The 25,242-nt window shown below is 35.3% G+C and overlaps 5 protein-coding genes across 6 annotated transcripts; 1 reads left to right on the top strand and 4 right to left on the bottom strand.

Moving 5' to 3' along the window:
* Nucleotides 1-32: 32 nt before the first annotated feature.
* Nucleotides 33-3,711, bottom strand: LOC18035008 (mitochondrial uncoupling protein 2). Its single transcript, XM_024178830.1, has 9 exons — nucleotides 3,474-3,711; nucleotides 2,519-2,737; nucleotides 2,365-2,443; nucleotides 2,043-2,176; nucleotides 1,875-1,973; nucleotides 1,659-1,763; nucleotides 1,030-1,104; nucleotides 631-717; nucleotides 33-410 (listed from the first exon to the last, which is right to left on the bottom strand). Exons 1-9 carry the CDS (start codon nucleotides 3,552-3,554, stop codon nucleotides 372-374), a joined length of 918 nt encoding a protein of 305 aa, XP_024034598.1. The 5' UTR covers nucleotides 3,555-3,711; the 3' UTR covers nucleotides 33-371.
* Nucleotides 3,712-6,218: 2,507 nt separating this feature from the next.
* LOC18034274 (proliferating cell nuclear antigen) lies at nucleotides 6,219-8,348 on the top strand. The gene is made up of 4 exons (XM_006424929.2): nucleotides 6,219-6,638; nucleotides 7,454-7,606; nucleotides 7,702-7,799; nucleotides 7,923-8,348. Exons 1-4 carry the CDS (start codon nucleotides 6,320-6,322, stop codon nucleotides 8,151-8,153), a joined length of 801 nt encoding a protein of 266 aa, XP_006424992.1. The 5' UTR covers nucleotides 6,219-6,319; the 3' UTR covers nucleotides 8,154-8,348.
* Nucleotides 8,349-8,671: 323 nt separating this feature from the next.
* On the bottom strand, nucleotides 8,672-10,905 carry LOC18035086 (probable sugar phosphate/phosphate translocator At3g11320). The gene is made up of 4 exons (XM_006424928.2): nucleotides 10,308-10,905; nucleotides 9,541-9,644; nucleotides 9,217-9,445; nucleotides 8,672-9,144 (listed from the first exon to the last, which is right to left on the bottom strand). Exons 1-4 carry the CDS (start codon nucleotides 10,773-10,775, stop codon nucleotides 8,998-9,000), a joined length of 948 nt encoding a protein of 315 aa, XP_006424991.2. The 5' UTR covers nucleotides 10,776-10,905; the 3' UTR covers nucleotides 8,672-8,997.
* Nucleotides 10,906-11,871: 966 nt separating this feature from the next.
* On the bottom strand, nucleotides 11,872-16,516 carry LOC18033672 (cytosolic enolase 3). Its single transcript, XM_006424927.2, has 13 exons — nucleotides 16,282-16,516; nucleotides 16,037-16,191; nucleotides 15,147-15,321; nucleotides 14,916-14,987; nucleotides 14,699-14,815; nucleotides 14,458-14,538; nucleotides 14,003-14,079; nucleotides 13,737-13,840; nucleotides 13,364-13,462; nucleotides 13,192-13,274; nucleotides 13,014-13,100; nucleotides 12,539-12,736; nucleotides 11,872-12,372 (listed from the first exon to the last, which is right to left on the bottom strand). The coding sequence occupies exons 1-13, from the start codon at nucleotides 16,384-16,386 to the stop codon at nucleotides 12,301-12,303; spliced, it is 1,425 nt and encodes a 474-aa protein (XP_006424990.1). The 5' UTR covers nucleotides 16,387-16,516; the 3' UTR covers nucleotides 11,872-12,300.
* A 703-nt stretch (nucleotides 16,517-17,219) lies between these two features.
* LOC18035146 (neutral ceramidase 1) lies at nucleotides 17,220-22,250 on the bottom strand. Of its 2 annotated transcripts, XM_006424925.2 has the most exons (10): nucleotides 21,721-22,250; nucleotides 21,063-21,451; nucleotides 20,617-20,825; nucleotides 19,914-20,258; nucleotides 19,578-19,842; nucleotides 19,217-19,487; nucleotides 18,999-19,124; nucleotides 18,617-18,680; nucleotides 18,146-18,309; nucleotides 17,220-17,909 (listed from the first exon to the last, which is right to left on the bottom strand). In XM_006424925.2, the coding sequence occupies exons 2-10, from the start codon at nucleotides 21,395-21,397 to the stop codon at nucleotides 17,361-17,363; spliced, it is 2,328 nt and encodes a 775-aa protein (XP_006424988.1). In that variant the 5' UTR covers nucleotides 21,398-21,451; nucleotides 21,721-22,250; the 3' UTR covers nucleotides 17,220-17,360. The 2 variants fall into 2 exon arrangements, with proteins under 2 accessions (XP_006424988.1, XP_024034867.1); XM_024179099.1 differs by lacking the exon at nucleotides 18,999-19,124.
* Nucleotides 22,251-25,242: the final 2,992 nt, after the last annotated feature.

The following is a 25,242-nucleotide window of genomic DNA, read 5'->3' as shown; positions in this document are numbered from 1 at the left end:
TAAGGAGACATCAATGGTATGACAAGGTTACATCAATGCAGCTGCTGCACACATCAACTGGCACCGCCTCTCTCTCACATTATAGAACATGAAAGCAATATTTGTTGAAGGCTCAGAAAATGTGTTTTACATCATTCAGAATACAGTGTAGCATTGTATCAAATATCAAATAACATGGAGAAGAACTACCTTGTAGTCTTACCCCTGATAAATCTAATTTCAAGTCCAATGAATAGTCACAAAGATACTATTCCCTCTCTATAAATGGCAGTGGAAAGTAATATGTGCAGAGCCAACTTTCTCTCTTCAGGAAAACTATAATTTTGTGGGACTATCAAGCAAAAGCTGCTAGTTCCGCTTGTAAAACTCAATCAGTCAAAATACACTTCCCTGATGAAAACTTTCTTTGCCTGTCATGGAGATTAGAAAACGGGTAAGCATTTTCATGACTGAATAAGAATGGCCTTTTTGAGATCATTGTGATATGTCAAGTAGAAGCAAATAGAAATCCTACCAACAATGCGATTAACAAGTAACAGAGAGATAGCATGAAATGTACCAAAAATCATTTACAAAATGCAAAGAAATAATAGAGAAAGACTAGAATCAACAACAGCTTTATGGTCTTACTTGCTCAAGGGTCAGAAACATGATCACATTCCAAGATCCCAGTCGGCTAAAATTTGGTAGAAACCCCTTATAGAAGGCCAAGAATCCCTGCAATTCATTAGCTTTACTAAGTTTCTACTCACTGGAAAAAGGCAAGCTGTCTTTCATACAATATGACACAGGCCAACAAATCTGTGAAGAATGGAACTATCTGAATGGGACACAACCAGCTATCTCTAAGAGATGTTAAACAGCTCATAAAATGCCGAGTGTCAAGGATTTTTATCAATTTCAAGACTTTATACACGTCAGTTGCTCCAATGCGATAACTAAAATCCTTTTTTTGTTTTGGGGTGAAAGGTGATGCTTAAAGCCTAAAAAAGCTGAAAAAGAGAAAATATAAAAATTAATGTAGCATACCTCATACTTCAAGGTCTTGATGAAACAATCAACAGTATTTTTGTAGGCTGAATCTCCCATCATTCTAGATTTCACCTGGAATATAGATGCATGGCATTCAAACCAATATTGATTCAATAATTCATCCATCAATAAGCCTATTAAAATCACTTCATAATACAGGGAAAAAACTTCAAGAACACTTTTATTTTTATAGCCTTGATACAGTCTGATGTAGATTACACTACAACCATAACAACAGTGTTCAAATTAAGAGGTATTAAGCATTTATACAACACACATAAACATTTATGTTCATCAGCTTTACTCATCCATTCAATGGTGCCAACTCCAATCAATAATGCTGTTTCCTATTATGTAGAGACTGTGACTGGTTCTATAGACTTACAAAGAAAGCTTGGAAAACAATTCCACCCACTGAGGACCCGTGTCAATTGGAAAACAGAAAATTACAAGCTGATGAGGATCAAATACGCACATTCTTCATAGTTTCTAACATATGCTGGTTGTTTTTTCAACAGCAAAAGGCAACATACTTTAGTTGTCAGCCTATATAATGATATTGATATATTGGGAGCTGCTAGACTATTATTCTTTGCTGAAAGTAGAAGTGGAGACAGAAACCCTACCACATCAATGGGAGAACCAATACAGACAGCAAAGAGGCCTGCACCAAGACCAGCTAGGATATGAGTGAAAATATTGTCCGTGAACCCTGGAATTTTCAAAATTGTCTGCATAAGTATGAAGACATTAGGACATAACCAGAACAATCATAGAAGTAATAACAACAACTTTAAAACTGTCAAAAAGTATATCGAGCTGACTCAATGCAATGAATTCACCTCTTTTACTTGATCATAACTGGCTAGTTCAGCAGCATTTACAATAGCATTTCGTGCTATATTGGGTCCAAGTCCCGTCCACAAGGCCCCCAGTCCTTCCTAAAGTTTGAAATAATAAAAATAACTAAATATATAAAACACAAATAAAGAATTATTATAGAAACTAACCTGTCTGACTATGGTGCAATAAGCATCCAAGGCCCCATAATAACGCCTAGGCACTCCAGATGGCAATTTCCCTTCAGCCTGAAGTCGAACTTTAACAAGATCAGTTGGATTAGCCACCACAATTGCTATAGCACCTGTTCCAAGTGAATTTTTTTTTAATTTTTAATTACATTTGGTTAAACTAGAATATACCTAACAAATCAAAATGACAAATCAAATGCAAAGAAATAACAGGCACAGTGCACCTACACGTAGGCAAGCCAAGATTTTAATGTAAGATCTACCCACTTTAGCGCAGCAGGCAATCAACAAATGAACTCACCAGTCAGCAAAGCTGCAAATATTTTTTGGTATAAAGGAATATCTCCAACGAAATCACCGCCAACTAAAATGGTTTTAACCTGTCCAATGACCATTTTGTGAATAAAGATCAACTTGTATCACATCAATGAATGGGAAACATACACGATACTTACAGGATCATATAACCCAATTCTTAAGCCTCCATAAATGCACTGGCGATGTAACCCTGCTATTACGCCATTCCATAGAGCCCATAAACCCTCTTCCCTCGCAATCGTTACGACTGTACCCATTAATCCTCTGTATTTAGATACACTAACCCCATCACCGCTGGCTGTTTTCTTCTGGAGCTGAAGCCTTACTTTAGCTGTATCCAAAGGGATAGTACAAAGCTGCAAAACCCATTCGCAAAATAACTAGTAAATGCAACCAGAACTCATTAAAAACGATAACAAGAAGAAGAACAAATATAAATTGATCAGCTGCAACATTCAAAGCATTAAGCAGCATGATCCCAAACAAACTACGAAGTAATTAAACTTGTGACTCATGTCAAATACCAAATTCAAGCCAAATTCAAGTGATGGGTATTTGTTATTTCAGTAAATCAAACCAAATGTTGTTAAAAATATTAAAATAGTTGATTAAATAAGTAAAACAAGTTGATTAAGGCTGGATACGCGCAGGTACATATATTAAAATGTGAAACTCTCGAGTTCAAAGAATCAAAAACGATTCAAACCAAATTAAACACGTGGATTGGACAAACTTTTTTTTAGCCAAATTTAAGCTTAAATTGGTAACATCATGAAAAAAGCAAACTAAACTTCTGCTCAAATTTCCACTTAAATCACAATTTCATCTTGTGGTTTTCTGAAAATCAAAATATAGACAATTCTTCCTACAGTTTCATTTTAACAACTCAAATAACAAGCCCAGAAACTAGAATCAAACTCTACAGAAAGAAAAATGCACAAAAAGCCAAACAAAGCGCGTGTAGTTAAGCTTTACTACAAAAAAACAAACTGGTAATTAACCCGATTGATACACATTATAAAAATCATGTAAGCAAAGTTTAGGGAGAGACTCAGGGGAGTGATTAATTAACAAAAATAAGAATAATAATACCTCAGCAAAACAAGCAGCAAAAGCACTGCACAAGAAGGTTTCAGCGAATGAGATCTCAGGCCTGAGCTTGAGATCTGACATCTTGCGAAGCAGCAAATGAAAGGTGGCAAGCTCTGATTGGCCAATCAATAGAAGCAATATATGATTTATATGCTTCTAGTTTTTTGTTTCTGGATTTTATAAAGTTCCAAGAAAAGTGATTGGTTATATATACAGCGGCCATCAAGTAAAGAGAGTACACACTGAGCAAGGAGACAATAACAGTTCTTTTAAATAATAATAATAATAATAATATCCCAAAAAAAAAAAAAATAACACTAACTACTTTTGGCAGCTCGCGCTCTCGTCGTCAACATCATTTTTGCACTTCTTGTTGAAGTGGTTACATCTTACCTTTTTTTTTTTTTTTTTTAATGGGCCGGTGGATAAAATTTAAACTGATTTTTGGAAGATGATATTAATAGGAGGGCGATAAAAATGACTTCTTAGGACATCTCTAATGTAGTGCTAAACTTAATACTAAATCACTTTTTATATTATTTTTAGTGTAAAATATTTCTCTAATATAACATTAAAATTAACACTAAAATGGTGTTATTAATAGTATCCAATGCAACATCAAAATCAACACTAAAATGATGTTATGAATAGTATTGCATCAAATATGGTGCAACACTATTCATTTGGTGTTAGAGAAAAAAAGTCTCAAATATTTTTATTACTTTTTCTTATTTACATATATGTCTTATTTTATATAATATTTTAAGTTGTTATTATTATTTGTTATTATTTTAATTTTTGAATATTATACTAATATTTTGAATAAAAAATATTCAACACAAAAATTAATAATAAATATAAAATGTCAATAACATTAGTTACTAGATTACATATTACAAAATAAAAAATTAAAAATTAAATTAACATAAATTTAAAAAGCTACTACTACTAGCAGCATAAATTAGAACAATTATTTAGTAATCTGGGAGATCATTATTAGATCCTCCGATATCATCAAAATATTGGCCAATATTATTGGAAGTATTTTGAGATGCTTGGCCTTAATGAGATCTTCTTTGCAAAATCTTAATTTGTTCATAATTTTCTATTTTTTTTTGTTAATCGATATAAAATTACTTATTACTTAATTATCTATATTAATAGTAATATTTATTGTGTTAATTGACTTAATTCTTGAGAATTAAAAGAATAAAAAGAAGAATATTTTTTTGGTGTAAAATTTAGTGTAAATGTGTTGGAGATAAAATAATAATTTGGTATGAAAAAGGTACATTTTTTGTATTGTTGTTACACCAAAATAGTGTTAAGTATTGGAGATGGCCTTATGTTCTATATTTTGTGGGGAAAGAAAAAATATATCAAGAAGTAAGCGATAAAAAAGCAATGGGTGTTGTTTATGTGGCCCTCTTAGTGTCTTTATGGTCAAATATATTGCTCTACACACACACACACACACACACACATATATATATATATATATATTCTTTTTTTTTTCTGTCTGATCATAAATTAATTAAAAAAAAACTTAAAATCACTATATCAAAACTTTGGGGCTGATTTTTTCCTACATAAATTGAGTAATTCTTTTACTTTCATATAACAATCGGTTAATACTTACAACTTCGTTAAATATCTCATAAATGTTGTAAATTGAAATTTTAAACCTTGAACATACTGATTTTACATAAATTTTTTCTCTCATGTTGCACCATAGATACCCTAACCAGTATTTGTTTGAATTTATTCTAATTTTTTAATTAGTATCTACATTATAGAAGAATTTTATTTCGTATTTTAAAATATTTACTGTCCGATAAAAAATGAATTTTATGATTTCTTAAAAATGCTTTTTAAATTATAGTATGTCAATTTCACACCCAGTTTAACTACACTTCCATGGATTGTTACACATTGGCATCACACAAATTGAATGACAAAATAAATGTGACTTTCGACATCAATACTCAATAATGTAGCTCACATGTTAGTTAAGACGACTGCATATTCCGCAATAATTGTATTATCTTCTTTAATTTTCTTTCATGAAAGTTTATTCTTATATATATATATAATATTTCTAATGCGATGACACATTTATTTAAAAAATAATGTGTGGATCATAGACCCACATAGTTCGGAATAACACTGAACATTTAAAAGAATATCACATATGTTAGGTATCGAAGCCATACAATATTTATGAGTAATAGCATAATAATAAATTTCTGTATAAGCCGACGACATAATTTCATTAATTAGATGAATTTACTGTATGACTCACATAATTTTATTATAATTAGTCATTTTATTAATGGTGAGTTAAACCATTGGGTTTCTATAATATGGTGGCAATTTTAATTATTGGTATGGAGGTTATAGCAAAATTCAGTATATAATTTTAGAATACGGAATACGTAATTATTGTTTTTAATATATTAAAATATAATTTGAATATCGAATTCTATAATCATTTTTGCATTTAAAAGATTTGTAATAGAAGCACGCATGTTAAACAGACTTATCCATTAATTTTCCGAAATATAAAAAAAAAAAAGAACACTGTTTTTTAACCCATAAAGTTACGGAAATGCGTTTTTCATAAAACTATTTTGCTTATAAAAAGATAATTGGTTTGGTGTAGCTAGTGTTATAAGCTTTACCGCACTGGATCAACGCCTTTGGAAAAAGGCTTAGCGGGAACCCATCCCGCCAATTTATTTACTTTCCCTCAAATATAAGTCCAAAGCCTTAAACTCCCTTCTTCAAGCTTTCCCTTTCTATCTTTCAAACCCTAACCCTAATTTCCCAAGAAACTCGCAGCAAAAATGCTTGAGCTAAGGCTAGTTCAAGGATCCCTTCTCAAGAAAGTGCTGGAGGCCATCAAGGAGCTGGTCAACGATGCCAACTTTGACTGCTCGGCCACCGGTTTCTCTCTTCAAGCCATGGACTCCAGCCACGTGGCGCTGGTGGCCCTGCTGCTCAGATCGGAAGGCTTCGAGCACTACCGCTGTGACCGGAATATCTCTATGGGAATGAATCTCAATAACGTGTCGAAGATGCTTAAGTGTGCTGGCAACGATGACATCATCACTCTCAAGGCCGACGACGGCAGCGATACCGTTACTTTCATGTTTGAAAGTCCCAGTAAGTTCGCTTTTTTATTTTGGTTTTTTTTTTTCGTTTTTGTGAGGTGATATTATTATAATTATTTGTTGTTATTATTATTATTATTATTATTATTATTTGTATGTTCATTAGAGTTTAGTTTTGCCTTCTTGGTGTCAAATTGAGGTTTTTTTTTTGTCTTATTGATTTGCGTCCTGGGTGACTTCAATTTTGGCGAGTATCTGCTTTTATAAGGAATATATTCCTCTGTTTGAATTTGAGCCTTTGATGTATAAATAAATATGTCCTTGCAATTTCTTGACTCATGTTAGTTATTTCAAGAGTTGGGGATGCAAAAGTGGTCGATTATATAACTTTTTTTTGTAACATTTTTGCTGTTTCCACTTACTTCCACTATAAATGAAAGATGAAGAGTATAATGGCGTTCATTTGCTTTACTATTATTTGTTTGTAAAAGGGACGTCAATCAATTCAAATTTGATTCTGTTGCTCTAGTGATTAAAATTCTGTTAATGCTGTTACAAATCTCTAGTTTAGATTTGTATGAATTGCTGAGTGAAGTAAAGCTTTGATCAAGGGGTGTGGTTTGCGGAAGTAAGCTGGCTGCTGAGTCTCAAATTCACCTCTGTTTTTAGCTGTTCTTTGTGAATCTTTCTCTGTTCAAGATTGAATGTAGCTTGTTACTTTGTTAATAGTTGATGTGTCCAAAGCATAACAGATCAAATGAAGCAAGATTTCTTTTTTGTTTTAGTGTTGTGAGCATTTCATGTTAGGTCAAACTGACATGTTTGTTTGCCATTCATTTGGCAATGGGTGGATGGATTGAATTGTAGCTCAAGATAAGATTGCTGATTTTGAGATGAAACTGATGGACATTGATAGTGAGCATCTTGGTATACCGGAGGCTGAATACCATGCCATTGTAAGGATGCCTTCAGCTGAGTTTGCTAGAATTTGTAAAGATCTTGCCAGCATTGGTGACACAGGTACTGTCTTATTGTGTTTGCAAGATTTGAAGGTCTTTCATTCTTGTTCAAAGTTTTGTATAAATCTAAATTTCTGGGTTGATGAACATGATCAGTCGTGATTTCTGTCACAAAGGAGGGTGTGAAGTTCTCTACCAGAGGTGATATTGGAACTGCTAATATTGTGCTCAGGCAAAATACTACAGTAGACAAGGTATTTTCCTGTGCTAGTTTTTTATGCACCGGTGTAAATATCTATCTTGATTCTGTATTTTGAGCAAAATGCTGGATCTGATATATTATTTGCTTTCGTGCTTTTGTGGTGAAAATTTTGCAGCCAGAAGAAGCAACAATAATTGAAATGCATGAGCCAGTGTCATTGACTTTTGCTCTGAGATACATGAATTCATTCACAAGGGCTACTCCACTGTCGAATACTGTTACTATCAGCCTATCCTCAGAATTGCCAGTTGTGGTCGAATACAAGATTGCTGAGATGGGTTATATTAGATTCTACTTGGCACCCAAGATAGAAGAAGATGAGGATGAGACCAAGCCTCAAGTTTAAGTGTCATTTGGCACGTAGGCTATGGCATTTTGTTGAATCAAGTTACTCCTATATTTTAAGTTTGCTTTTAGAATGTTTCTCGTAAATCTTCATGTTGGAAAACCAAGCATTTGTAGTTCGGTAGATTGTTAAAAACTCCTTTCATGTGCTTGGCTTTTTTATCCTACTGTTGTACATGTAATCAATTCCTTTGTCCTTGTTGCTTTGAAGAGTAGGCTTTAATTGACTTGAAACTTTCAGAAATTTATCAAGAATGAACCATTCTGGTTGTTTGCGTAACAACGGCAGAGTTATAAAATATAGCATCATACTAGGTGACAGAGTGTTCACATGGACGATACTGATTGATTTCGTACATTTCACAATGTAATTACTTGCTGATCAATTTAATTGAATTGATTAACACATCGTTTTGAGTTTTGACACCGCTGCTCAGTTTTTCAGTTAACCGAAGATTGCAATTTCGTAGGAACAGGTAAAATGGACACTTCAACGAAAAATTCTCATGTATTGCCGAAATAATAACTGTGATACTTCAGCCCTTATGAACAGAACACAATGGTTGCAAGCAAATTAATTCATAACTTATAAATAAATAAACCTCAAAAAAAAGATTTAATGAAGGGTAATATGAAGGGACAAAATCCAGCGTTCTCCTGCAAAAAATTCCCTGAAACAAAATCTGCTGATATTCCTCAAACTGAGAACACAGCCTAGTGCTATGTCCTTTTGCTTAAGGTTTCTCTGTTTTCAACATCGATCAAGGTATACTGTCGCTTTCGTCAATGTGGATGAAATGAATTAATATTGTCTAAGTTAATTCCTACACATGTACTGGCGAAGATCATTTACTCTGTCTCTTGGCTTCGTTGTAGAGGATGACCCCAATTACTGTGAGAGTGTAGCCAGCCATACCAGTTACAGATACCGGATTTCTGAATATAAGAATTGATACAACCACTGCAACGGCTCCTTTTGCATTTCCAAGAACCTGAAAGTCAAACGCACTTAGTAGGTCCTAAAATGATGTATTTTGATTGAACTAAATTCAGAGAAATATTACCTGAAGAGTTAAGGCACTGGTGTGCTTGGTGACCAAGAAATTGGTCAAATTGACAAAATATGCAAGTGAGGAGTTGAACATCAGATACCATAAGAACTCCACATCTTGTCTAGCAAGTGCAATTGTGATCCCAACTACATCTTTTTCCATTATTAGTGCAGCAGGAAGAAGGAATATAGCAGCTACTGGAGCCATGTACATGAGAAGGTTCATCGAATTAAGCTTTTCTCTGAGACATCAACCAAAGCACACAATCATAAGTAACAGAATTACATGCAGAAAATGTTCAGATTTCAAGTGGCTAAGCTTAAAGAAATCCGATACCCTTCAGAGGAGAGCAAAATCCCTTGCAGGACTGTCTTGAGTGCTCGAGCTGCTGTGGCACTGATGCACATTATGAATCCAAATAGATGAAAACTTGGTTCTCCCTTCACCCGGTAAGAGGAAACAACAAGGTCACTAGATAACACCATCATTTGAATAACAAAAAACATAAAGGAATATTTCTTTTTCGATGTAATGCCACCGAGCGAACAGAGTCCATTCACAAAAGAGCCAGTTCAATGTTTACGCTTACAAGTTTCACCGGTATGTAATTTGTTCACCGTTCTTCAGTTATCAGCATATGAAATTAACTCGTGAACATTCAAAGCTAATGTAGAAGAGAAAACTAATAAGGATTAAAAGCCTGAGAAATGTCAAAAACAATTTGTGAAGTACTGTGCTTCGGTTAATTGTGAAATTTGGTGTTGGGATTAGCCGATTAGGCGTTACCATCGAGCTAAAAGCTATAGCCAGTTGCTGAGGGGCCAACCATATTTCCTCGTAGCATCAAAGCGCAGCACTACATCCATACGTGATGTGGCTGGGCTGTCGAGCACCAGTGTCACACCACACGTTGACCCCCTACGCAACACGTGGCGGCTGATATTTAAGATTTGACAAAAACAGCTCTAACTTTTATGAGTAGTGATTCCATTCCACAACAATAAAATCTCAATCCATATTTACTCCCCAAATAAACAATAAAAATAACAATCACTAAAAATCATAATATATGCAATAATTAAGAAGGTTATAAGTCTTATTACCCCACTGGCAATGATAACGCCAGTAACAACAGGAACGAGTGTCACATAAGTAAGCCAGCCCTCCCTCTTGAGGGTCATCAGATAAGCCAAAACCGCCGTGAAGAACGGCGTTGTGGCGCCCACAGCCTGATTAAACGACACCGGGAGGTACTTCAAAGATACATTGCCACCCACAACAGATAAGCAAAAGATAATCCCAAGAGCAGATATTTTAAAAAACTGCTTTCGAGACTTTAAGTGTTGCATTGGTGCCACTTTCAGCCAAGCCACAGCAACGTAACTCAGCAAAGAACAAGCCATCATGTGACACAATGTGAGGAAAATTGGGTACTTGAATCCATAACTGCTAAGCAAGTATTTGTTAAGTAATATGACTCCAATATTTGATGAATACCATATTGTAATAAGACCGAGTGTGAAAAAACTGCCATATTTTGGTGCTTGCATGGAACTGAAAGGAGCTTTCATGTTTTTTTTTGAACGGAAAACAAAATAAAAAGGGATGCAATAAATAGGTGGAGGAAAGGTGGTGGGTTAATTTAGTGATGGTTAGCGTTTTGGAGGCGAGTTTGATGGGTGAAAAAGGAAGAAAGCTATGGCTGATCTTAAAGGAGAAGAAAAAGAAAGAGGGTTATTAGTAAAAGTATTTTAAGTTCTTAAAAGGAGGTAAAATTGGAGAAGAGTTCTTTGTTATGTTGCCTTTGTTTTGTTGGCTTTGAACTGCTGCATAAATTCTAACTAACTTGCTTGTTGAAAATTTATAAGTTAGGGTAAAAGGCAAAAAGGAAATTTACAAAATTGTTTCAAAATTAAGGTTAACTTACAAATAGCCCATTTAAAAACCTTCTTGTTTTAGTAATAAAAAGAGTACTTCGGCCCCCAACAAGATGGCCGGCCTACCGTATCTGTCGTGATCCACAATGGCAATGGAGATTTTTTTTTTCGGTGATAAGACAATGTGTACCGATAAACATCGACTCACTCAAAATGCTATTTCTTCTTTTGTTAAGAAAATTGACAAATAAGACTTTTTTTTGTAAATTGATTCTTAATTTTATACCATTTCCGTAAATTTCCATATGATCTCTCAAAGTTAGTGAACTTGTTTGTTATTCCAGGTTTGCTAGCTAATTGGTTCATGATCTTGGTGCTGTGTAATTGTATCTTACCTGATACAATGAGTTGGTAGGTATTGGTTGACAGATAAGCTGTAATTACCATAGTTTCCTTAAATTTTGGTTGATTACTATATCAACCTTGATTCGGACTTTAATTATAACTCCTCTCCTTATTATAATTTTTTAATTTCTTTGGGAAAAAAAAAAAAAAAAAAAGCGGCGAGGAAAAGCCCAATAAAATTTTTATTCCACACCTTATCAAGCCCGTAGGAGCCTCTCCTTATTATACCTTGTTACTTCTTTTGTTATTTACCGAAAAAGCTATGTTTTGATAATTTAAGGAAGCAAGAACCTCTTCCGCCTGATTCCTACCCAACGTAGGTTTATCAAGATAACAGTAGTCACCATATGCACATGTCCACATCTTTTTGAAACATTGACAGAACTAAATTTGAAAAATAAAAATGAAAACCGCATTAGATTACTTTTATTTTTGCCCACACTTTGCCACAAAGATAACCAGTAATTAAAATGATTTGCTATGGTACAAGGGGCTTTTGCTCTGTGAACAAGCACATTTCTTTTCTTTTCTTTTTTTAAATTTTTTTCTGCGCTTTTCTTTTGGTCAAATTGTCAAGCTTCTCTGGAAGTTGTTCTCACAGCTGCATGTTCTTCTTCAATGTATCTACATATTTCTCCAACAGAGGGAAAAGCCAAAAGAAAAAGAAAAAGCAAAGAAAATAAAGGACAAAGGAAGCATGTTACAACCCCAAAAAAGAAAAAAAGAAAAAAGGCCAAATAATTGGAAAAGTGAAGATGATTATCAAAGGCTAGAAAAATCAAAAGGGTAAGTGCCGGTATATAATCTGATAGGATCACAAACACTGCCTATAATCTTCACCAGCATAAATTGCATGATCACCAAGCTCTTCCTCAATGTGGAGCAACTGCAAAAAAAAAAAAAAAAGTGGCCTTTTATTTACAAGAAATTGCACGGTGTTAAAAACATGAGAAATTTATTATATAATTAACGTTTGGCTGTTTATCAACCCAAGTCAGGAAGCAGAAGCATAATATGGAAGAGAAGTGAAAGGTGATGATCAGAAAGCAGACCTGGTTGTACTTTGCAAGACGCTCTCCCCTGCAAGGAGCACCTGCTTTGATCTGACCAGAGGCGAGGCCAACAGATAAGTCAGCTATAAAAGAATCTTCAGTTTCCCCAGATCTATGAGATATCACCACTCCCCAGGGAACATCATTTGCCAGCTTGACCACTTCAATGGCCTCTGTTACTGTTCCTATCTGATTTATCTGAAATGAGACCATCAAAGGCATCAAGATTTGCTTGGTGGATGTTAGACAAATGTTATCCTTAGCTGATCGGAGTTTAAAAGCATTTTGCAAAAGATGCATTCTCTCGTTGTCCTTAAATCACATATCTTTTTTTACCATAAGGAACTTTTTAACAAATAACATAAAGAAAGAAATTTAGGGGTTATTAAAAAAAAAGGCCACTTCGGCAGCACTACGACAAAACAAGCCCAAGACAAAGAAATTGTTACATTTCATCCAAAGATTAGATGGATACCTTGAGGAGAAGAGCATTGCAAGTGGAATCATGAATAGCTCTCTCTATACGTTTTGGATTTGACATCAACAAGTCATCTCCAACTACCTGCAAAGTCACTCTAGCAGTCTTAGAGCCAAACAGCAAGAACTAAGCCATTGTTTTCATGATTTATTTAGCAATGAAACAAAGAACAAACCTGCTGACAAATTTGAAGAACAGACTTAGTATGTTCCCAATCTTCCTTGTCGAAAGGATCCTCGATGGATACAATTGGGTAATCTTAGCACCACAGAAAAGGAGAAAGAGAAGAACATTAATATTTTAGAAAATATGAAGAACGGAAAACATATTGTGAGAGTCTGACATACCAGCGCAAAGTTCTTTGTACATCTCAATCATATCCTCTCCTGACTTGAAATTTTGCCCAGACTTGTTCGGAGATTTGAAGTCTAAATCATACTTTGTGCCTGTATCATCCAGTAGTCAAAAGAAAATCATTCGTTGTTAACAAGCAAGCTACTCATGGACAAAATCATATCCTAGGTAGTGAAAACCAAGTTAGAAAAATTGTAGGAGCAAGCAGATGATGTATTGATGTGGACTATCGTCCGGTGAAAATATACTACGAGTTTTCATATCAACTAATAGCACCATTACTTGCTTCTAAAGTGAAAAATGAAACTATATATATTGTGCATGCTACTTTTGCAGTCCGACCATTTGGAGGAAGGAATTCTTCACCTTTGCAAAAATCAGTAGCAGCAACATCAATAGCCATCTTTATCTTCTCATTATACCCTGTTCTGTTGATGGCCTCTTTAACAAGATCCAGTCCTTCTCTTATACTGCCAAAAGTTACAGTATGAATCAACAAAATAGGGAGGGAAAAAAAAAATGAAACATGCATGAACCTTTAACCTTTTGGAAAGTCATGATGGGAAGAGTGGAATCATTTGCCTAACAAGACAGAAACTACCAACAACAAACATCATAGAAAGAAAACTTGCCTAGAGATGTTTGGAGCCAAACCACCATCTTCACCAACATTACATCCGTGAGCACCATATTTTTCTGCAATGACAGCCTGCCCTTTTTAGGTCAGTAATCAAAATAAAGGAGGTTGAAATCTGATCTTGTTGCAAAAGATCAACAGAGAGAGCAGATATATAGTGGCTAAACTGTATGAAGCAGAACATTGGCTTGACCATTTAAGCAAATGGAAGCAATAATACATAGTCAATTTATAACATATGGTTAAAATCTCTGTAAAGGTTCATTCTTTCTTAAACAAAATGTTGAAATGTACATCCAAATAATTGTAATACTGAAGAATTTCAGCATAAAGATGCAAAACAATATCTCTTGGTTTCCTTTTTCATGTTTAAGCCATTTGAGGTACTTGTTACATTTGAAAATGAAATCCCAAGACCAAACAATTCAGTGGAAAAGAATAATAAATCACCTTCAAGTGATGGTAGGTTTCAGAACCCATTTGCAATGCCTCCCCAAAACTACTTGCTCCTATCGGGAGAATCATGATGTCCTGATGATTTCAAATCAAATTGATTCAGTAACATTTCAGACATGTAATAACATGAAAAAGTTTTCACACATTTATTTAGAAGCTATCATATGCTCCCAATGAAGATTTAATACAATTTATTTGGACAAAACAAAATACAATGAAGCATTAACAACTATACCTGAATGGCCAGATTATTCCCAGCATGCTTCCCACCACTTATTACAGTGAAGGCAGGGACAGGAAGAGTCAGGTTGGTTTTCCCAGCAAGATCAGCAATATGTTTGTACAGTGGAACCTGGTAATTAATTCCATAGTCAGATCTTTCAGAAAAGCACACTGATTTTCACAATAAACAGGTGAAAATATTAAAGATTCTTATTGACAGAAGTTCATGCCTCCTTTTCGACAGCTCCTGCTTTGCATGCTGCAATTGATACAGCTAAAATAGCGTTGGCTCCGAGTTCACCCTGTAAGATAATGCAAGCAAGGAAACATAACGCCTTTAATTTGAGTCTGAAGTGTTTAAATATTTATATGATGTTTTGACAAGTATCATACATTACCACCAAAATTAGGCATGCTAACAAAATAACTGACCATAATTTGGGTTGCATTGGAAAATATACCTTCTTTTCTGTTTTGTCCAAGTCTATCATGGCTTGATCAATTTGAGACTGAAGGATTGGATCCATACCAACCAATGCTTCTGATATTCTCTCATTAATGTTCTTAATGGCTCTATTCACACTGTTTCCAAGATAGGTCCCCTTGTCACCATCGCGCAACTCCAAAGCTTCATACCTAGATTAACACTCAACACTAATTAAATGATTTTTAAACAGGATAACGCCATGTGCCAACTAAAAATAAAATCATTTTAAGAAATATTTGTAATCTTCTACTTAATTTTCAATGCACCATAACTAAAGTACTTGGTAAACACTCACTTTTACTTGGGAATTAATATTTATCAAACATATACTTAACAAGTAGTGATTAATAGTTGTGGCCTTCATAATGAGTAATGCTACGCATGCAAAGTTTCAAAGCAACACAATACGGCAAGATAATAAATTCAGATTTTACTAAATATATGATCGTCCTTAATTGGTGACACATTAGTTGAGATACTAACCAAAAAAATCCAGATCTTGATAATTGAATTTTATGTTTTTTGAACCAACAACTTTGTTCGAATTTCCAAACGTTACAATTACATATAAGATATTCCTATAGACTCTAGCAGAAAAAATAAAAATGGATACAATTGAAAGTCAGATAAATTAAAGATTTTACATACTGGTTGCGTAAAGTTAAAAGCCACAACACTTGAATCTCTCCACAAAAAAAGAAACGGTCTGTGACAACTGAATTTACATTTCTTTACCAGAATTTTTGTTCAAGTTGGCAAATATTGCATGTATGTATATGCACAAGACGTTTATGGAAATTCTCACAAAAATAAATGAAATGATTATGTTTGAATTTTGAAAAGAATAATGAAAGTGAAACTTACATTCCGGAGGGATCACCGCTAGGGACCGAAGCTCGAAACATGCCTTTATGAGTGAATAAATCAACTTCAACTGTTGGAATTCCTCGGCTGTCCAAAATTTGCCTTGCTTTAATCTTCGTTATCACTGACGGAACCGCTTTTCGCATGTGATTAGACTGTGATTAAGATTAAATAGAAAAAAATTAGAAAGGAAATTAGATTGAGAAAATTTGATGATGATATTAATAATGAGAAGACGAAAATACGATGAAGAGGACGGGATCGGGAGATTTGGCTCTGACAGCGGCGTTGACGGCGTCTTCAATTTTGCGAGAGAGCATGTGCTTGTTTAGGTACTCTTGCACCGACATTTTTCTAATGCCGGAGTTAACTGCGGTAGCTTCAAGATTTGAACGACAACGGTGACGAGCACAGAACTGCAGCTTCTGCTTCTGTGTTTCCCCTGAAATGATCGTGGAAACTGTTTTAAACTTTTAGCTATTGGGTGCTACTAAATGAACCCCACTTGTATATTGGATATGTTGTTTGGATAAACAAGCTGAAATTTCAATCGTATTATGGATGTTTTTAGCAGGTCATGAAGTGTATTTAGATTTTCTCCGGACTGTAAGTCTGTGAGGCCCATTTTGAGTAAGCGAAAATCGAGTCCACGATTAAATGCCCAGATCAGCTGTGCAATGAATCGAACCTGTAATCTCTTTTGACGATCCTTTTCGTGAGATTATTTTTTTAGGTATATTTGTAATTTCATTGTTGAACTGTTATTTTAATGTGTCAACCGCATGTCGTTTGGTTTTTCTCTTAATTATTGCTTATTAAACTATTAATGAGTTGTTTATTTCCCTAGTTCCTTCATAGTCAACTGCATGTCTTTTAATATTCTTTATATATATATATATATACACACACACACACACACATATTGCTTTTTAAACAAATAATGAGTCAACCGTACGTCATGTGAGATTTTTTTTTTTTTTTAAGTAGAGATTTGTTAATATTATTATAAGAATGTTTCAATGTTATGCTGATTTTACTTGATAATTGTGTGTTGTTTATTTTAAAACTAATAAACAAATATAACAACCAGCTACATTACTTCTGTTCATGTAGCATTATATTTACAAAACCACGTAATCAGGGAGAAGGAGGCGTCTTTTAGAATCAGATATTAGTTTCGTAGTACTCACCAACCCGAAGTTATCTTCTGTTATATCAGTAACCAGACAAACACGAGCTACACCAATTCAACATCAAATATGTAATATTATACATATACCACAATCTTTAGAAAATGCAACGCATAACAGTATGAAGGTTCTTCTCATGCTACCACAAAAGCACTCGATGAACCAGTGAAATGGCGAGTTGATCCCAACAAGCTTTTTGCTGCCCCAAAATGACGTATTCTGTACACACCTAGAGGAGCGGTATCAGGGATTCTCCATTCTATTGTTGCCATACTTCGGGCACTTAATTTTGAAGGTCTAGACCACTTGAAGCGAAGGCAGAAATCATCATCATCATAAGCTGGGGCCCAAATATCTTTTCCATGGAGAATCTCAACAAGGGCAAATGTTCCTTCAGTCATGAGATCATTTCTCGGGCAAGCTGACCAGAAGGAGACAGTCACCATTTCACCTCTCCTGAAGGTAGTGTTTTGAGGAACATCAGACTTGCAATCCCCAAAATTGACACCGATAGGCGTGGAGTCCATCACAACTGGTGTAAGAAAGCTTATCTGCTTGTCCAGGAGATCCGGGGGTTGTGGGCCCGATTCAACAGGTTGGCCACTGAGAAGAGCACTTGCAAGCTTCTTGAACTCTTGAATGTAGGCACTGAGCGTGTGTGGACCATAAAGTGTGGAGGCACCCTGAGGCAGCAAAAAAGTATTTTGGTAACCAGATATGTATGGCGTTGGCATGCGGCCAACAATCCGTTCTTTGTTCTATTCTTCCATCTCCGAGAGAAAGATAAGTATGTCATAACAGATAATAACTTTTGCAGATGGAGCAATTGATGAATTCATTGAGTATGTTGTACTTAGTGCTATGACAATTGTGGAAGATAATTACTCAAGCATGTTGGTGGTATAAACCAAGTACTGACCTCGTATCTCTGCACCTGGTACTCTTCGAAGGTAGTCACATACTGTGAATAGGAATTAGTCAAGCCAGCTAAAACAACATGAACATTGCTATTGGATTCACCAGTAGTAGTGACCACCGTCTTCACAGCATCACGAAGTCGCCTCCCAGCCATTGTTGTAAACTCTGTTAGGATACAAAATGATTAACACATGGACCTAAACAGATGTGTTAAAAGTTAGATTTGTTAGCATTTCTAGTTGGAGGTATGATGGTATTTCTTCTTATTATTGCTCATAAAATACATATATATGTTGTGGCCTTATGTCACTCATCCTCATCCCAGACTTGCTTTGAATCTAAATGGTAAAGTAACACTTGCAGCTTCTCACTCAAAATTAAATTGGTTTTTTATTGAGAAAATGGGGGGAAAAATCTTAGTATGACATTAGCCTTAGATGAGAGGCAAACAAAAAACAAGGGAAGGTAATACCTCCAGGTACACTAAGAATGACTAGCTGCCCTACTTGGAGGATCTGAATTGGAAGTATTGAAGGCTGCAAAGATCACGAACAAACTAAGTTTAATAAGTACGAGTATCGATATTGCAGAAAGAAAATCACACAAGTATCAATTTGCCACTCATCCTCATCCCTGCAAAATGTGTTTTACCATACATAGAGGATCACATTGACCAATGCAGCGGTAAAAGCTGAAAATGAATTCATGAAATAAGAATCTAATCCGCCTAAAATTACTCAATTTTCAGATGCCTTAGCTTGGAAGGAATTAATTTAACTATTATTGGAACATGGTAAATTATTAAATTCTAGTCTACTCATTTTGGATCAAATCCAATCAGGAATGGGACTTACTGCCCAGTCGTATGGTTGCTTCATTTCACCAGTATCGAGTAAGATGGGCTTTGGGTACTGACAATTAATTTGTTCCTTATCTGGTTTTTTAAGTAAGTCGCGTACCAGCCTCCAAAAAGGATTGCCCTGACATAGCATCACAGTAAACTTTAAACATGAAAAACAGGCAGGCAACAAAGAACAATTCTAAATCCATGAATAAAACAATTATATGTTACCTTGTCATCTCCTTGGGTAAAATCAAATGCTCCTGGTCCATCCGTTGTTCCTGCAGCAAATGCAAACCCCATAGCAGCAGGGCATGTTTTTACTGTCTCTGATCCTCCGTTTTGTTTAGGAATTGTCACCTCAAGCTGGGAGAAGTCCAGATAACTGTGACGATAGTCAATCTTTCCTTCTAATTTTTCGGATGCTTTATTGAAAAGATCTACAGCTTTTCTAAATTGCCTCTCTCCAATAATACGTGTACTTTCAAATTCGTCTGGGTAACTGCCAAGATAATTACAGTAAGTTAGTATTCAGAGTCGAATGATAGAATGCCAAGCTGGAAAGATTCTTAGCACAAAGAGAATTAAATACCCAGGTCCACGGCCATAGCACATCTCATTCTTCCCACCACAGGTACTATGATTGAAGTCACAAGGTAGCCCAGAATCTATACAGAATGCTCCAAGCACATTTGGGCTAACATCGCCGCAGTTGGACTGACAAAATGCAGATACAAATCCAGGCTTCTCAGCCTCCCTGAGAATACCCCTGACACGTCGAGCAACACTCAGAATCTTAGTTGCTGCCTTACCAGGGGGTGACTGGAATGATGCAGCAAGCTCCAGTAACTCATGATCTGCATCGGAAATTCATTAAGTAAATGCAACAACTTTTTGAGATTTAATGACCAAACAGAAAGTAACTTACGATTATTACGAAAGTCTGAAATTATGTCTGAAACTCTCCGGGGAATTCCCTCTGAAACTAATTCATCAGCAGATGAGTCTCCCGCATTACTCTGCTCAAACCAATCTTCCATAAATCGCGCAGCAGCACCCTTGTTGTCCCCACTAATCAAAGAGTTTGTGCGACTCATAGATGTTCCATGAGTTGCAAACCAATTGAAGCTCCCCACTGGACCCCACTGATCATCTACAAACTTCAGAAGAGTCATTTCTTTATCAACATTGTACTTATACTTGCCACGCTCGGATGCTGGATTGTTAAGGTAAGCACTAGGACTGCGACTTATACTAGCATCTAAGAGCTCTCCTGCAAATTGAAAGCACAACATCTCCATTAGAATATGGATATTCATATACCAATAAATAGTAAAGATGCAATAACTACTTTTATCAATGCACCACGCAATCATTGCTGCACTCCAAATGTAAAAATACAGCAAGTTTTCTGATTGTTAGAAGTTATATTTCCATTGAGAATGCATAGAAGTCAAGAAGGAAGCAGAAAACCAAACTATAAGTTTCATCTTGCAACATAGTAATATAGATGATTGTTGAATTTTCCTTTGCATTTGTTTTCTTCCAAGTTACATAATTACGTAGAAACAGTGAGATCCCTTATATATCCGGTCGTGAATGCAAAGAAGCATAGAAGTTGTTTCTCTCACCCTTATTCACAAAAATTGATCCAGGGCGTAGATTTTCATGAGCTTGTAAAACACTTTTCTCAATACCGTCTACAAGGGCATCAAATGACTGGCGAACAAATCCAAGAGATGTCACAATATACACAACATATTGGAGATAACCCCCCGGACCAGCATGTGTGTGAATACCACTGATGGCAACATTCTTTTCAGTATACAGATCCCCATACCTGCCAATTTGATAACCCAACATTATTTTACTACCAGATCAATCTACAAGTGGTATTAGAAGCCAAGCTCACAACATAAATAGTCACGCATCAAATTGTTGCCGTATTTGTAAGACAACATGAAATTATTATTTCAAAAATAAAAATGTCCCTACTTCCAATTCCATACAAGATTAGCTTTATATGCAAATATTGCAACACAAGATAAAAAATATACTGAGATGATAATATAAATACCTAGCCTTCAACCTCTCAATCACTTTAATTTTGACAATTTGTGAGGCCATACAAGCATCAAGATTAACAAACACTACCCGGTTCCCCTGTGGCTCTGCCACAATGAATGTGCGAGCTCGCAACCTGAAGTGAATCCCAGAAGCAATCTGCTCCATGTTAGCATAACCCATCATATTAACATCAGCAGCCGGTCCGGTGATATCATAGCTCCCAAGTCCAATCAAGTAATTTGAATCCGATGATAATCCTCTACTGCTTAGCAAGAGTACCAAAAATACCCAGAACCAAATACTTGCATACTGCCTTTTCACTCTCAAGGAATAAAAAAACTCCATCTCACAAACCCACCAAGAAGACCAATCAAAACCTAATCAACTCTTCCCATTCACCTTCATAAAAATAAAAAAGTTTAAAACGAAAAAACCCACGTTAGAACAGATAATTTCAAAAAAGAAGAACACAGCGAGGGAAAACCGAAAAACAAAAAACAAAAATCAACGTCCTAAAAGAAGAGGAAAATAAGAGCTACCCAAAACAGTTGAGAACTTAGCTATAACCGTCGCTAAATAGAACAGAAACTAGTTCAAGCAGAGAACAAAAGTTCTGGAAATTTACAAAATGGGCTTAAAGGCAAAGAAACTCAGTAGAAGATTAGTACCAAATTTGATTGCTCGCTCAGCAAATTGTGCAGATACGGTGAAATTAAAAAGCTTTGAATAATGGATAATTTATTAGCATAAAGTTGAATACTTTACGTGGCATTAAGCGTTAGGACGCTAAGGCGATGGATTAAAATATTCAAAGCTGTACCTAACACCTTTAAGCCACGAACAGAGAGAGTGAAAGTTTGAAAATGCGACGTTTAAGAGGGAGAGAAAAAAAAAAGAAATGAGTTACGATTAGCGTGGAAGTGAAGATAGTGATCACTGATGAGGCCTTTTTATTGAGGCTTTACAAGTGTTTCCAAATTTTCGGTTGGGATTTGAGTTAGTTTGACTGTATGATGCATGGAGTTTCTGTAAATGAAATAGTTTTACAACAAATCAATAAATAAATAAATATATATATTTGGGGTGTGGAACGCGGCGGTGGCTGAACGAGGACGTGATAGCACGAATTTCGGATTCCTTGTTGTGCCGCAGTAACCAAATTAACGCACCGAGGTCCCCTCATCCATCCTTCGTGAATCTGAATTGCGGACATTACGAGCAAGGCCTAATGTTCCAATATGTACGGCCACATAGGAAACATCAAAGTAATTTCACTGGGCCCAATTTTCTTAATCCTAAGCCCGTTAGCATTCTACTAAAACTTGCGAAGCACTTGATAGAGAAAGATAGATACTTTGATTCCAAACACTTATTAAAGATTATAAAATTATTCTAATATATTATGAAATAAATAAAATAAGAATGTATTATAAATAAACGACATTAGACATAATTTAATTTTTTTTAAAAAAAAAGTCTCTAATTTCTCTTTTCAAAAGTATAAACTTTGAGTTTTTATTAATAGAGATAAAATAAATTATTAAATTCTCAAATGCTCTTAAAATAAAATTAAATACCAACAAAATTTTTTAAAAGAAGTTTTAAAATTAAATAAATATTTATAACTTTTAAATAAGCCGTACTGTTTGACACTAAAAAAATATTTTCTTTACCAACAAAATGTTGGCTCCACCGGCAATGAAGTCCCCTTAAGTGGCTTGATTGGGTTTGCTCCCCAGTTCGAGTCGCAGGGAAGTCGCCTTTGTTGGGAGAACATGTGCCTCTCGGTTCGAGCGGGGACTTCTAGTATAGGTTGTGATACGGGTTTAAAGTTGTCTTCCACAGTTGGGGTCCTCCCTATGATACCTTGTGGTCAAAAAAAAAAAAATATATATATATATATATATATTTTTTTTTTTTTTTTCTTTTGTCAAAACAACACTTGGATGTTGTGAATAAGATAATTTAATCTAATTTAAACTCTAATACATTAGTTACTACATACACTATTCTTCTGTAAAGGGCAATGTACCTTTGCAATTTAATGCTGATCGTTGCATCTAAAGATTGGATTGCGTTTGTCTCTTGTAAATGTCGAAATTCATGTATTTTCCTGGAAATTTCTTGCTACTTCAAAATCATAGGACATTGTAATGTTCTCTTGGGAAAACTTAACTGAGCACTAAAGCAGACACCCTGTTCTTCATTTTTACTTAAGATTAGCATATGATAAGTTGGTATTGTTAGAGAAACTTATCACAAAAGCCTTGAAATGTCATAGATACTTGCTCACGATTACAAAAGGCTTTTATTTAATGTCTTATATACTATTCAAGATTATAATCACAACGCATCATGCATATGTTTGTACGATAAATGAGACACCAACTAAGGTTAAATAAAGTAAAATAACACAAACCGCTGATGTTCTCAAGATTCTGCAATGAGATCAAGAAAGGCGCTGGTAAAGCAGATTTTGACACAAAAAAAAGCCACCAATATACGCAAAAGCCTGTAATGAAGACCATAATTCTTATGGCATGATGCTTTGAAATCACGATACAGATTACAGAATGATCAATGAAGTGGACTAAATTTGTAGAATATGTTGCATTGCGTTACCTCTTCTCTACCTACGTTTACGATGCAATTTATAACATCATAAAAGGGCACTTTCAAGTTTTTCAGAATAGACAGACCTAAGGTAGGGGAAATTGGTGTTATGATCATATTGTTAATTACTGTATAACAATGTCCGACTGCTCATGAATCCTCCTCTTGCAGCTTTTGTAGTGCTTGATGTAGGATCCACGAGAGTGAGAAGTGATTCAAAGGAATGCCAAATGGACTTGATGCCAATGGCATTATTTTGATAGCTAAACTCGAAGGAAAGCTTGGGATTGATAAGCATTGCCTTGTGTGCTTATTTGACTTCAGGATTTGCTTGGCATCAAGTTCATAAATGGTTTATGCTGGGCATTTCTCTACAATGTACCCTAGTGGAACAGTAAGGAAACTGAAGAGCAAATCAATAGAATCTTTACTTGCTTCTGCATAACACGCCATATTCTTTGATTTGCTGATCACAAGCATAATGTGGTTTTCCTATTCTCATTTGATCCCCGTCGTTTGATTCTAGATTTGACATAGCTAACCTGATCAAAATCTTCTATGTGCAGTTTATCAGGATCTGCATTCTACTTCAAAAAAGTATCCATCAAAAGCATCTTTGATAGCAGTAAGCATTGGAGCAATTTCAAAACCTGAAAGAGGGCATAGGCCACATACATAACAGAATGATCGTATAATGGATGAATCTCATTAGACTACATTATCTTTGAGAATTACGAGATAGGAAAGTACCTCATCTACTCCATTGCTAAGGTTGCCCTCCTTAATAATGCTCGCATCCATGAGTCATGCATTTGAAAGTAAAAGAAAGGCTTGCTTTAGTTGAAGGAGGCATTACATGTAATTCATCTGCTAGACTGCTACTACAAGTCGTGTCATCCCTTTAACAAATACTCCCAGCATAACAATTTCAACTAGTAGTCCTGTAGTGACTGAGATCATACACAGTGCAATTCTGTGAACTGCAAAGAAAGCACACCGACGGCTCATCTTTAATGGTTTCTAATTTCAGGCTCCTGCGTTGAGCTTTAGCCTCATTTTTTTTTACATGCTTCGGCGTGGAATAGCTGCACGTCAATATTCTCAACGCTTTCATACAAGTTGTTCATGCTACCCATCCCCACTGTTTATAAGCATTTATGGACGAGTCTAACGATTGTTCCCATGGGTGTTGTCAAGAAACTGAAGAGAACATCAATAAAATCTTCATTGGATTCAGCAAAAATGACTCTGTTGTTTGCTCTGTCCACCAGCGCCTTTGTTAGAATATTCAAGGCTACCTGCATTAATTAGCAACAGCAAATTAATCAATCTGTATCTCTCTTTCCGTGCTTGAACACGCAATAATATTTTCCAAACAAAATTTACTGCAAAAGCAAAAATTCAACCAATAGAACTTTGTAAAATGAGATTTTAAAGAACTTGTAGAGTATATAACTAAAATTTATCCGACAGTCTCTCCAGGGTAAAGGCTTTCCACGTAAGTTTACTGATACGTGCTCGATATGCTTGGGGATTACATGCACGTCCTGCAAGCAAGTAAAGGAAGAGTGGAAGAT

This window comes from Citrus clementina, unplaced genomic scaffold, assembly GCF_000493195.1.
Source record: "Citrus clementina cultivar Clemenules unplaced genomic scaffold, Citrus_clementina_v1.0 scaffold_8, whole genome shotgun sequence".
In the NCBI taxonomy this organism is placed as follows: Eukaryota; Viridiplantae; Streptophyta; class Magnoliopsida; order Sapindales; family Rutaceae; genus Citrus; species Citrus x clementina.
The sequence above is the reverse complement of the archived record's forward strand: the minus strand, read 5'-3'. Positions and strand labels throughout refer to the sequence as shown.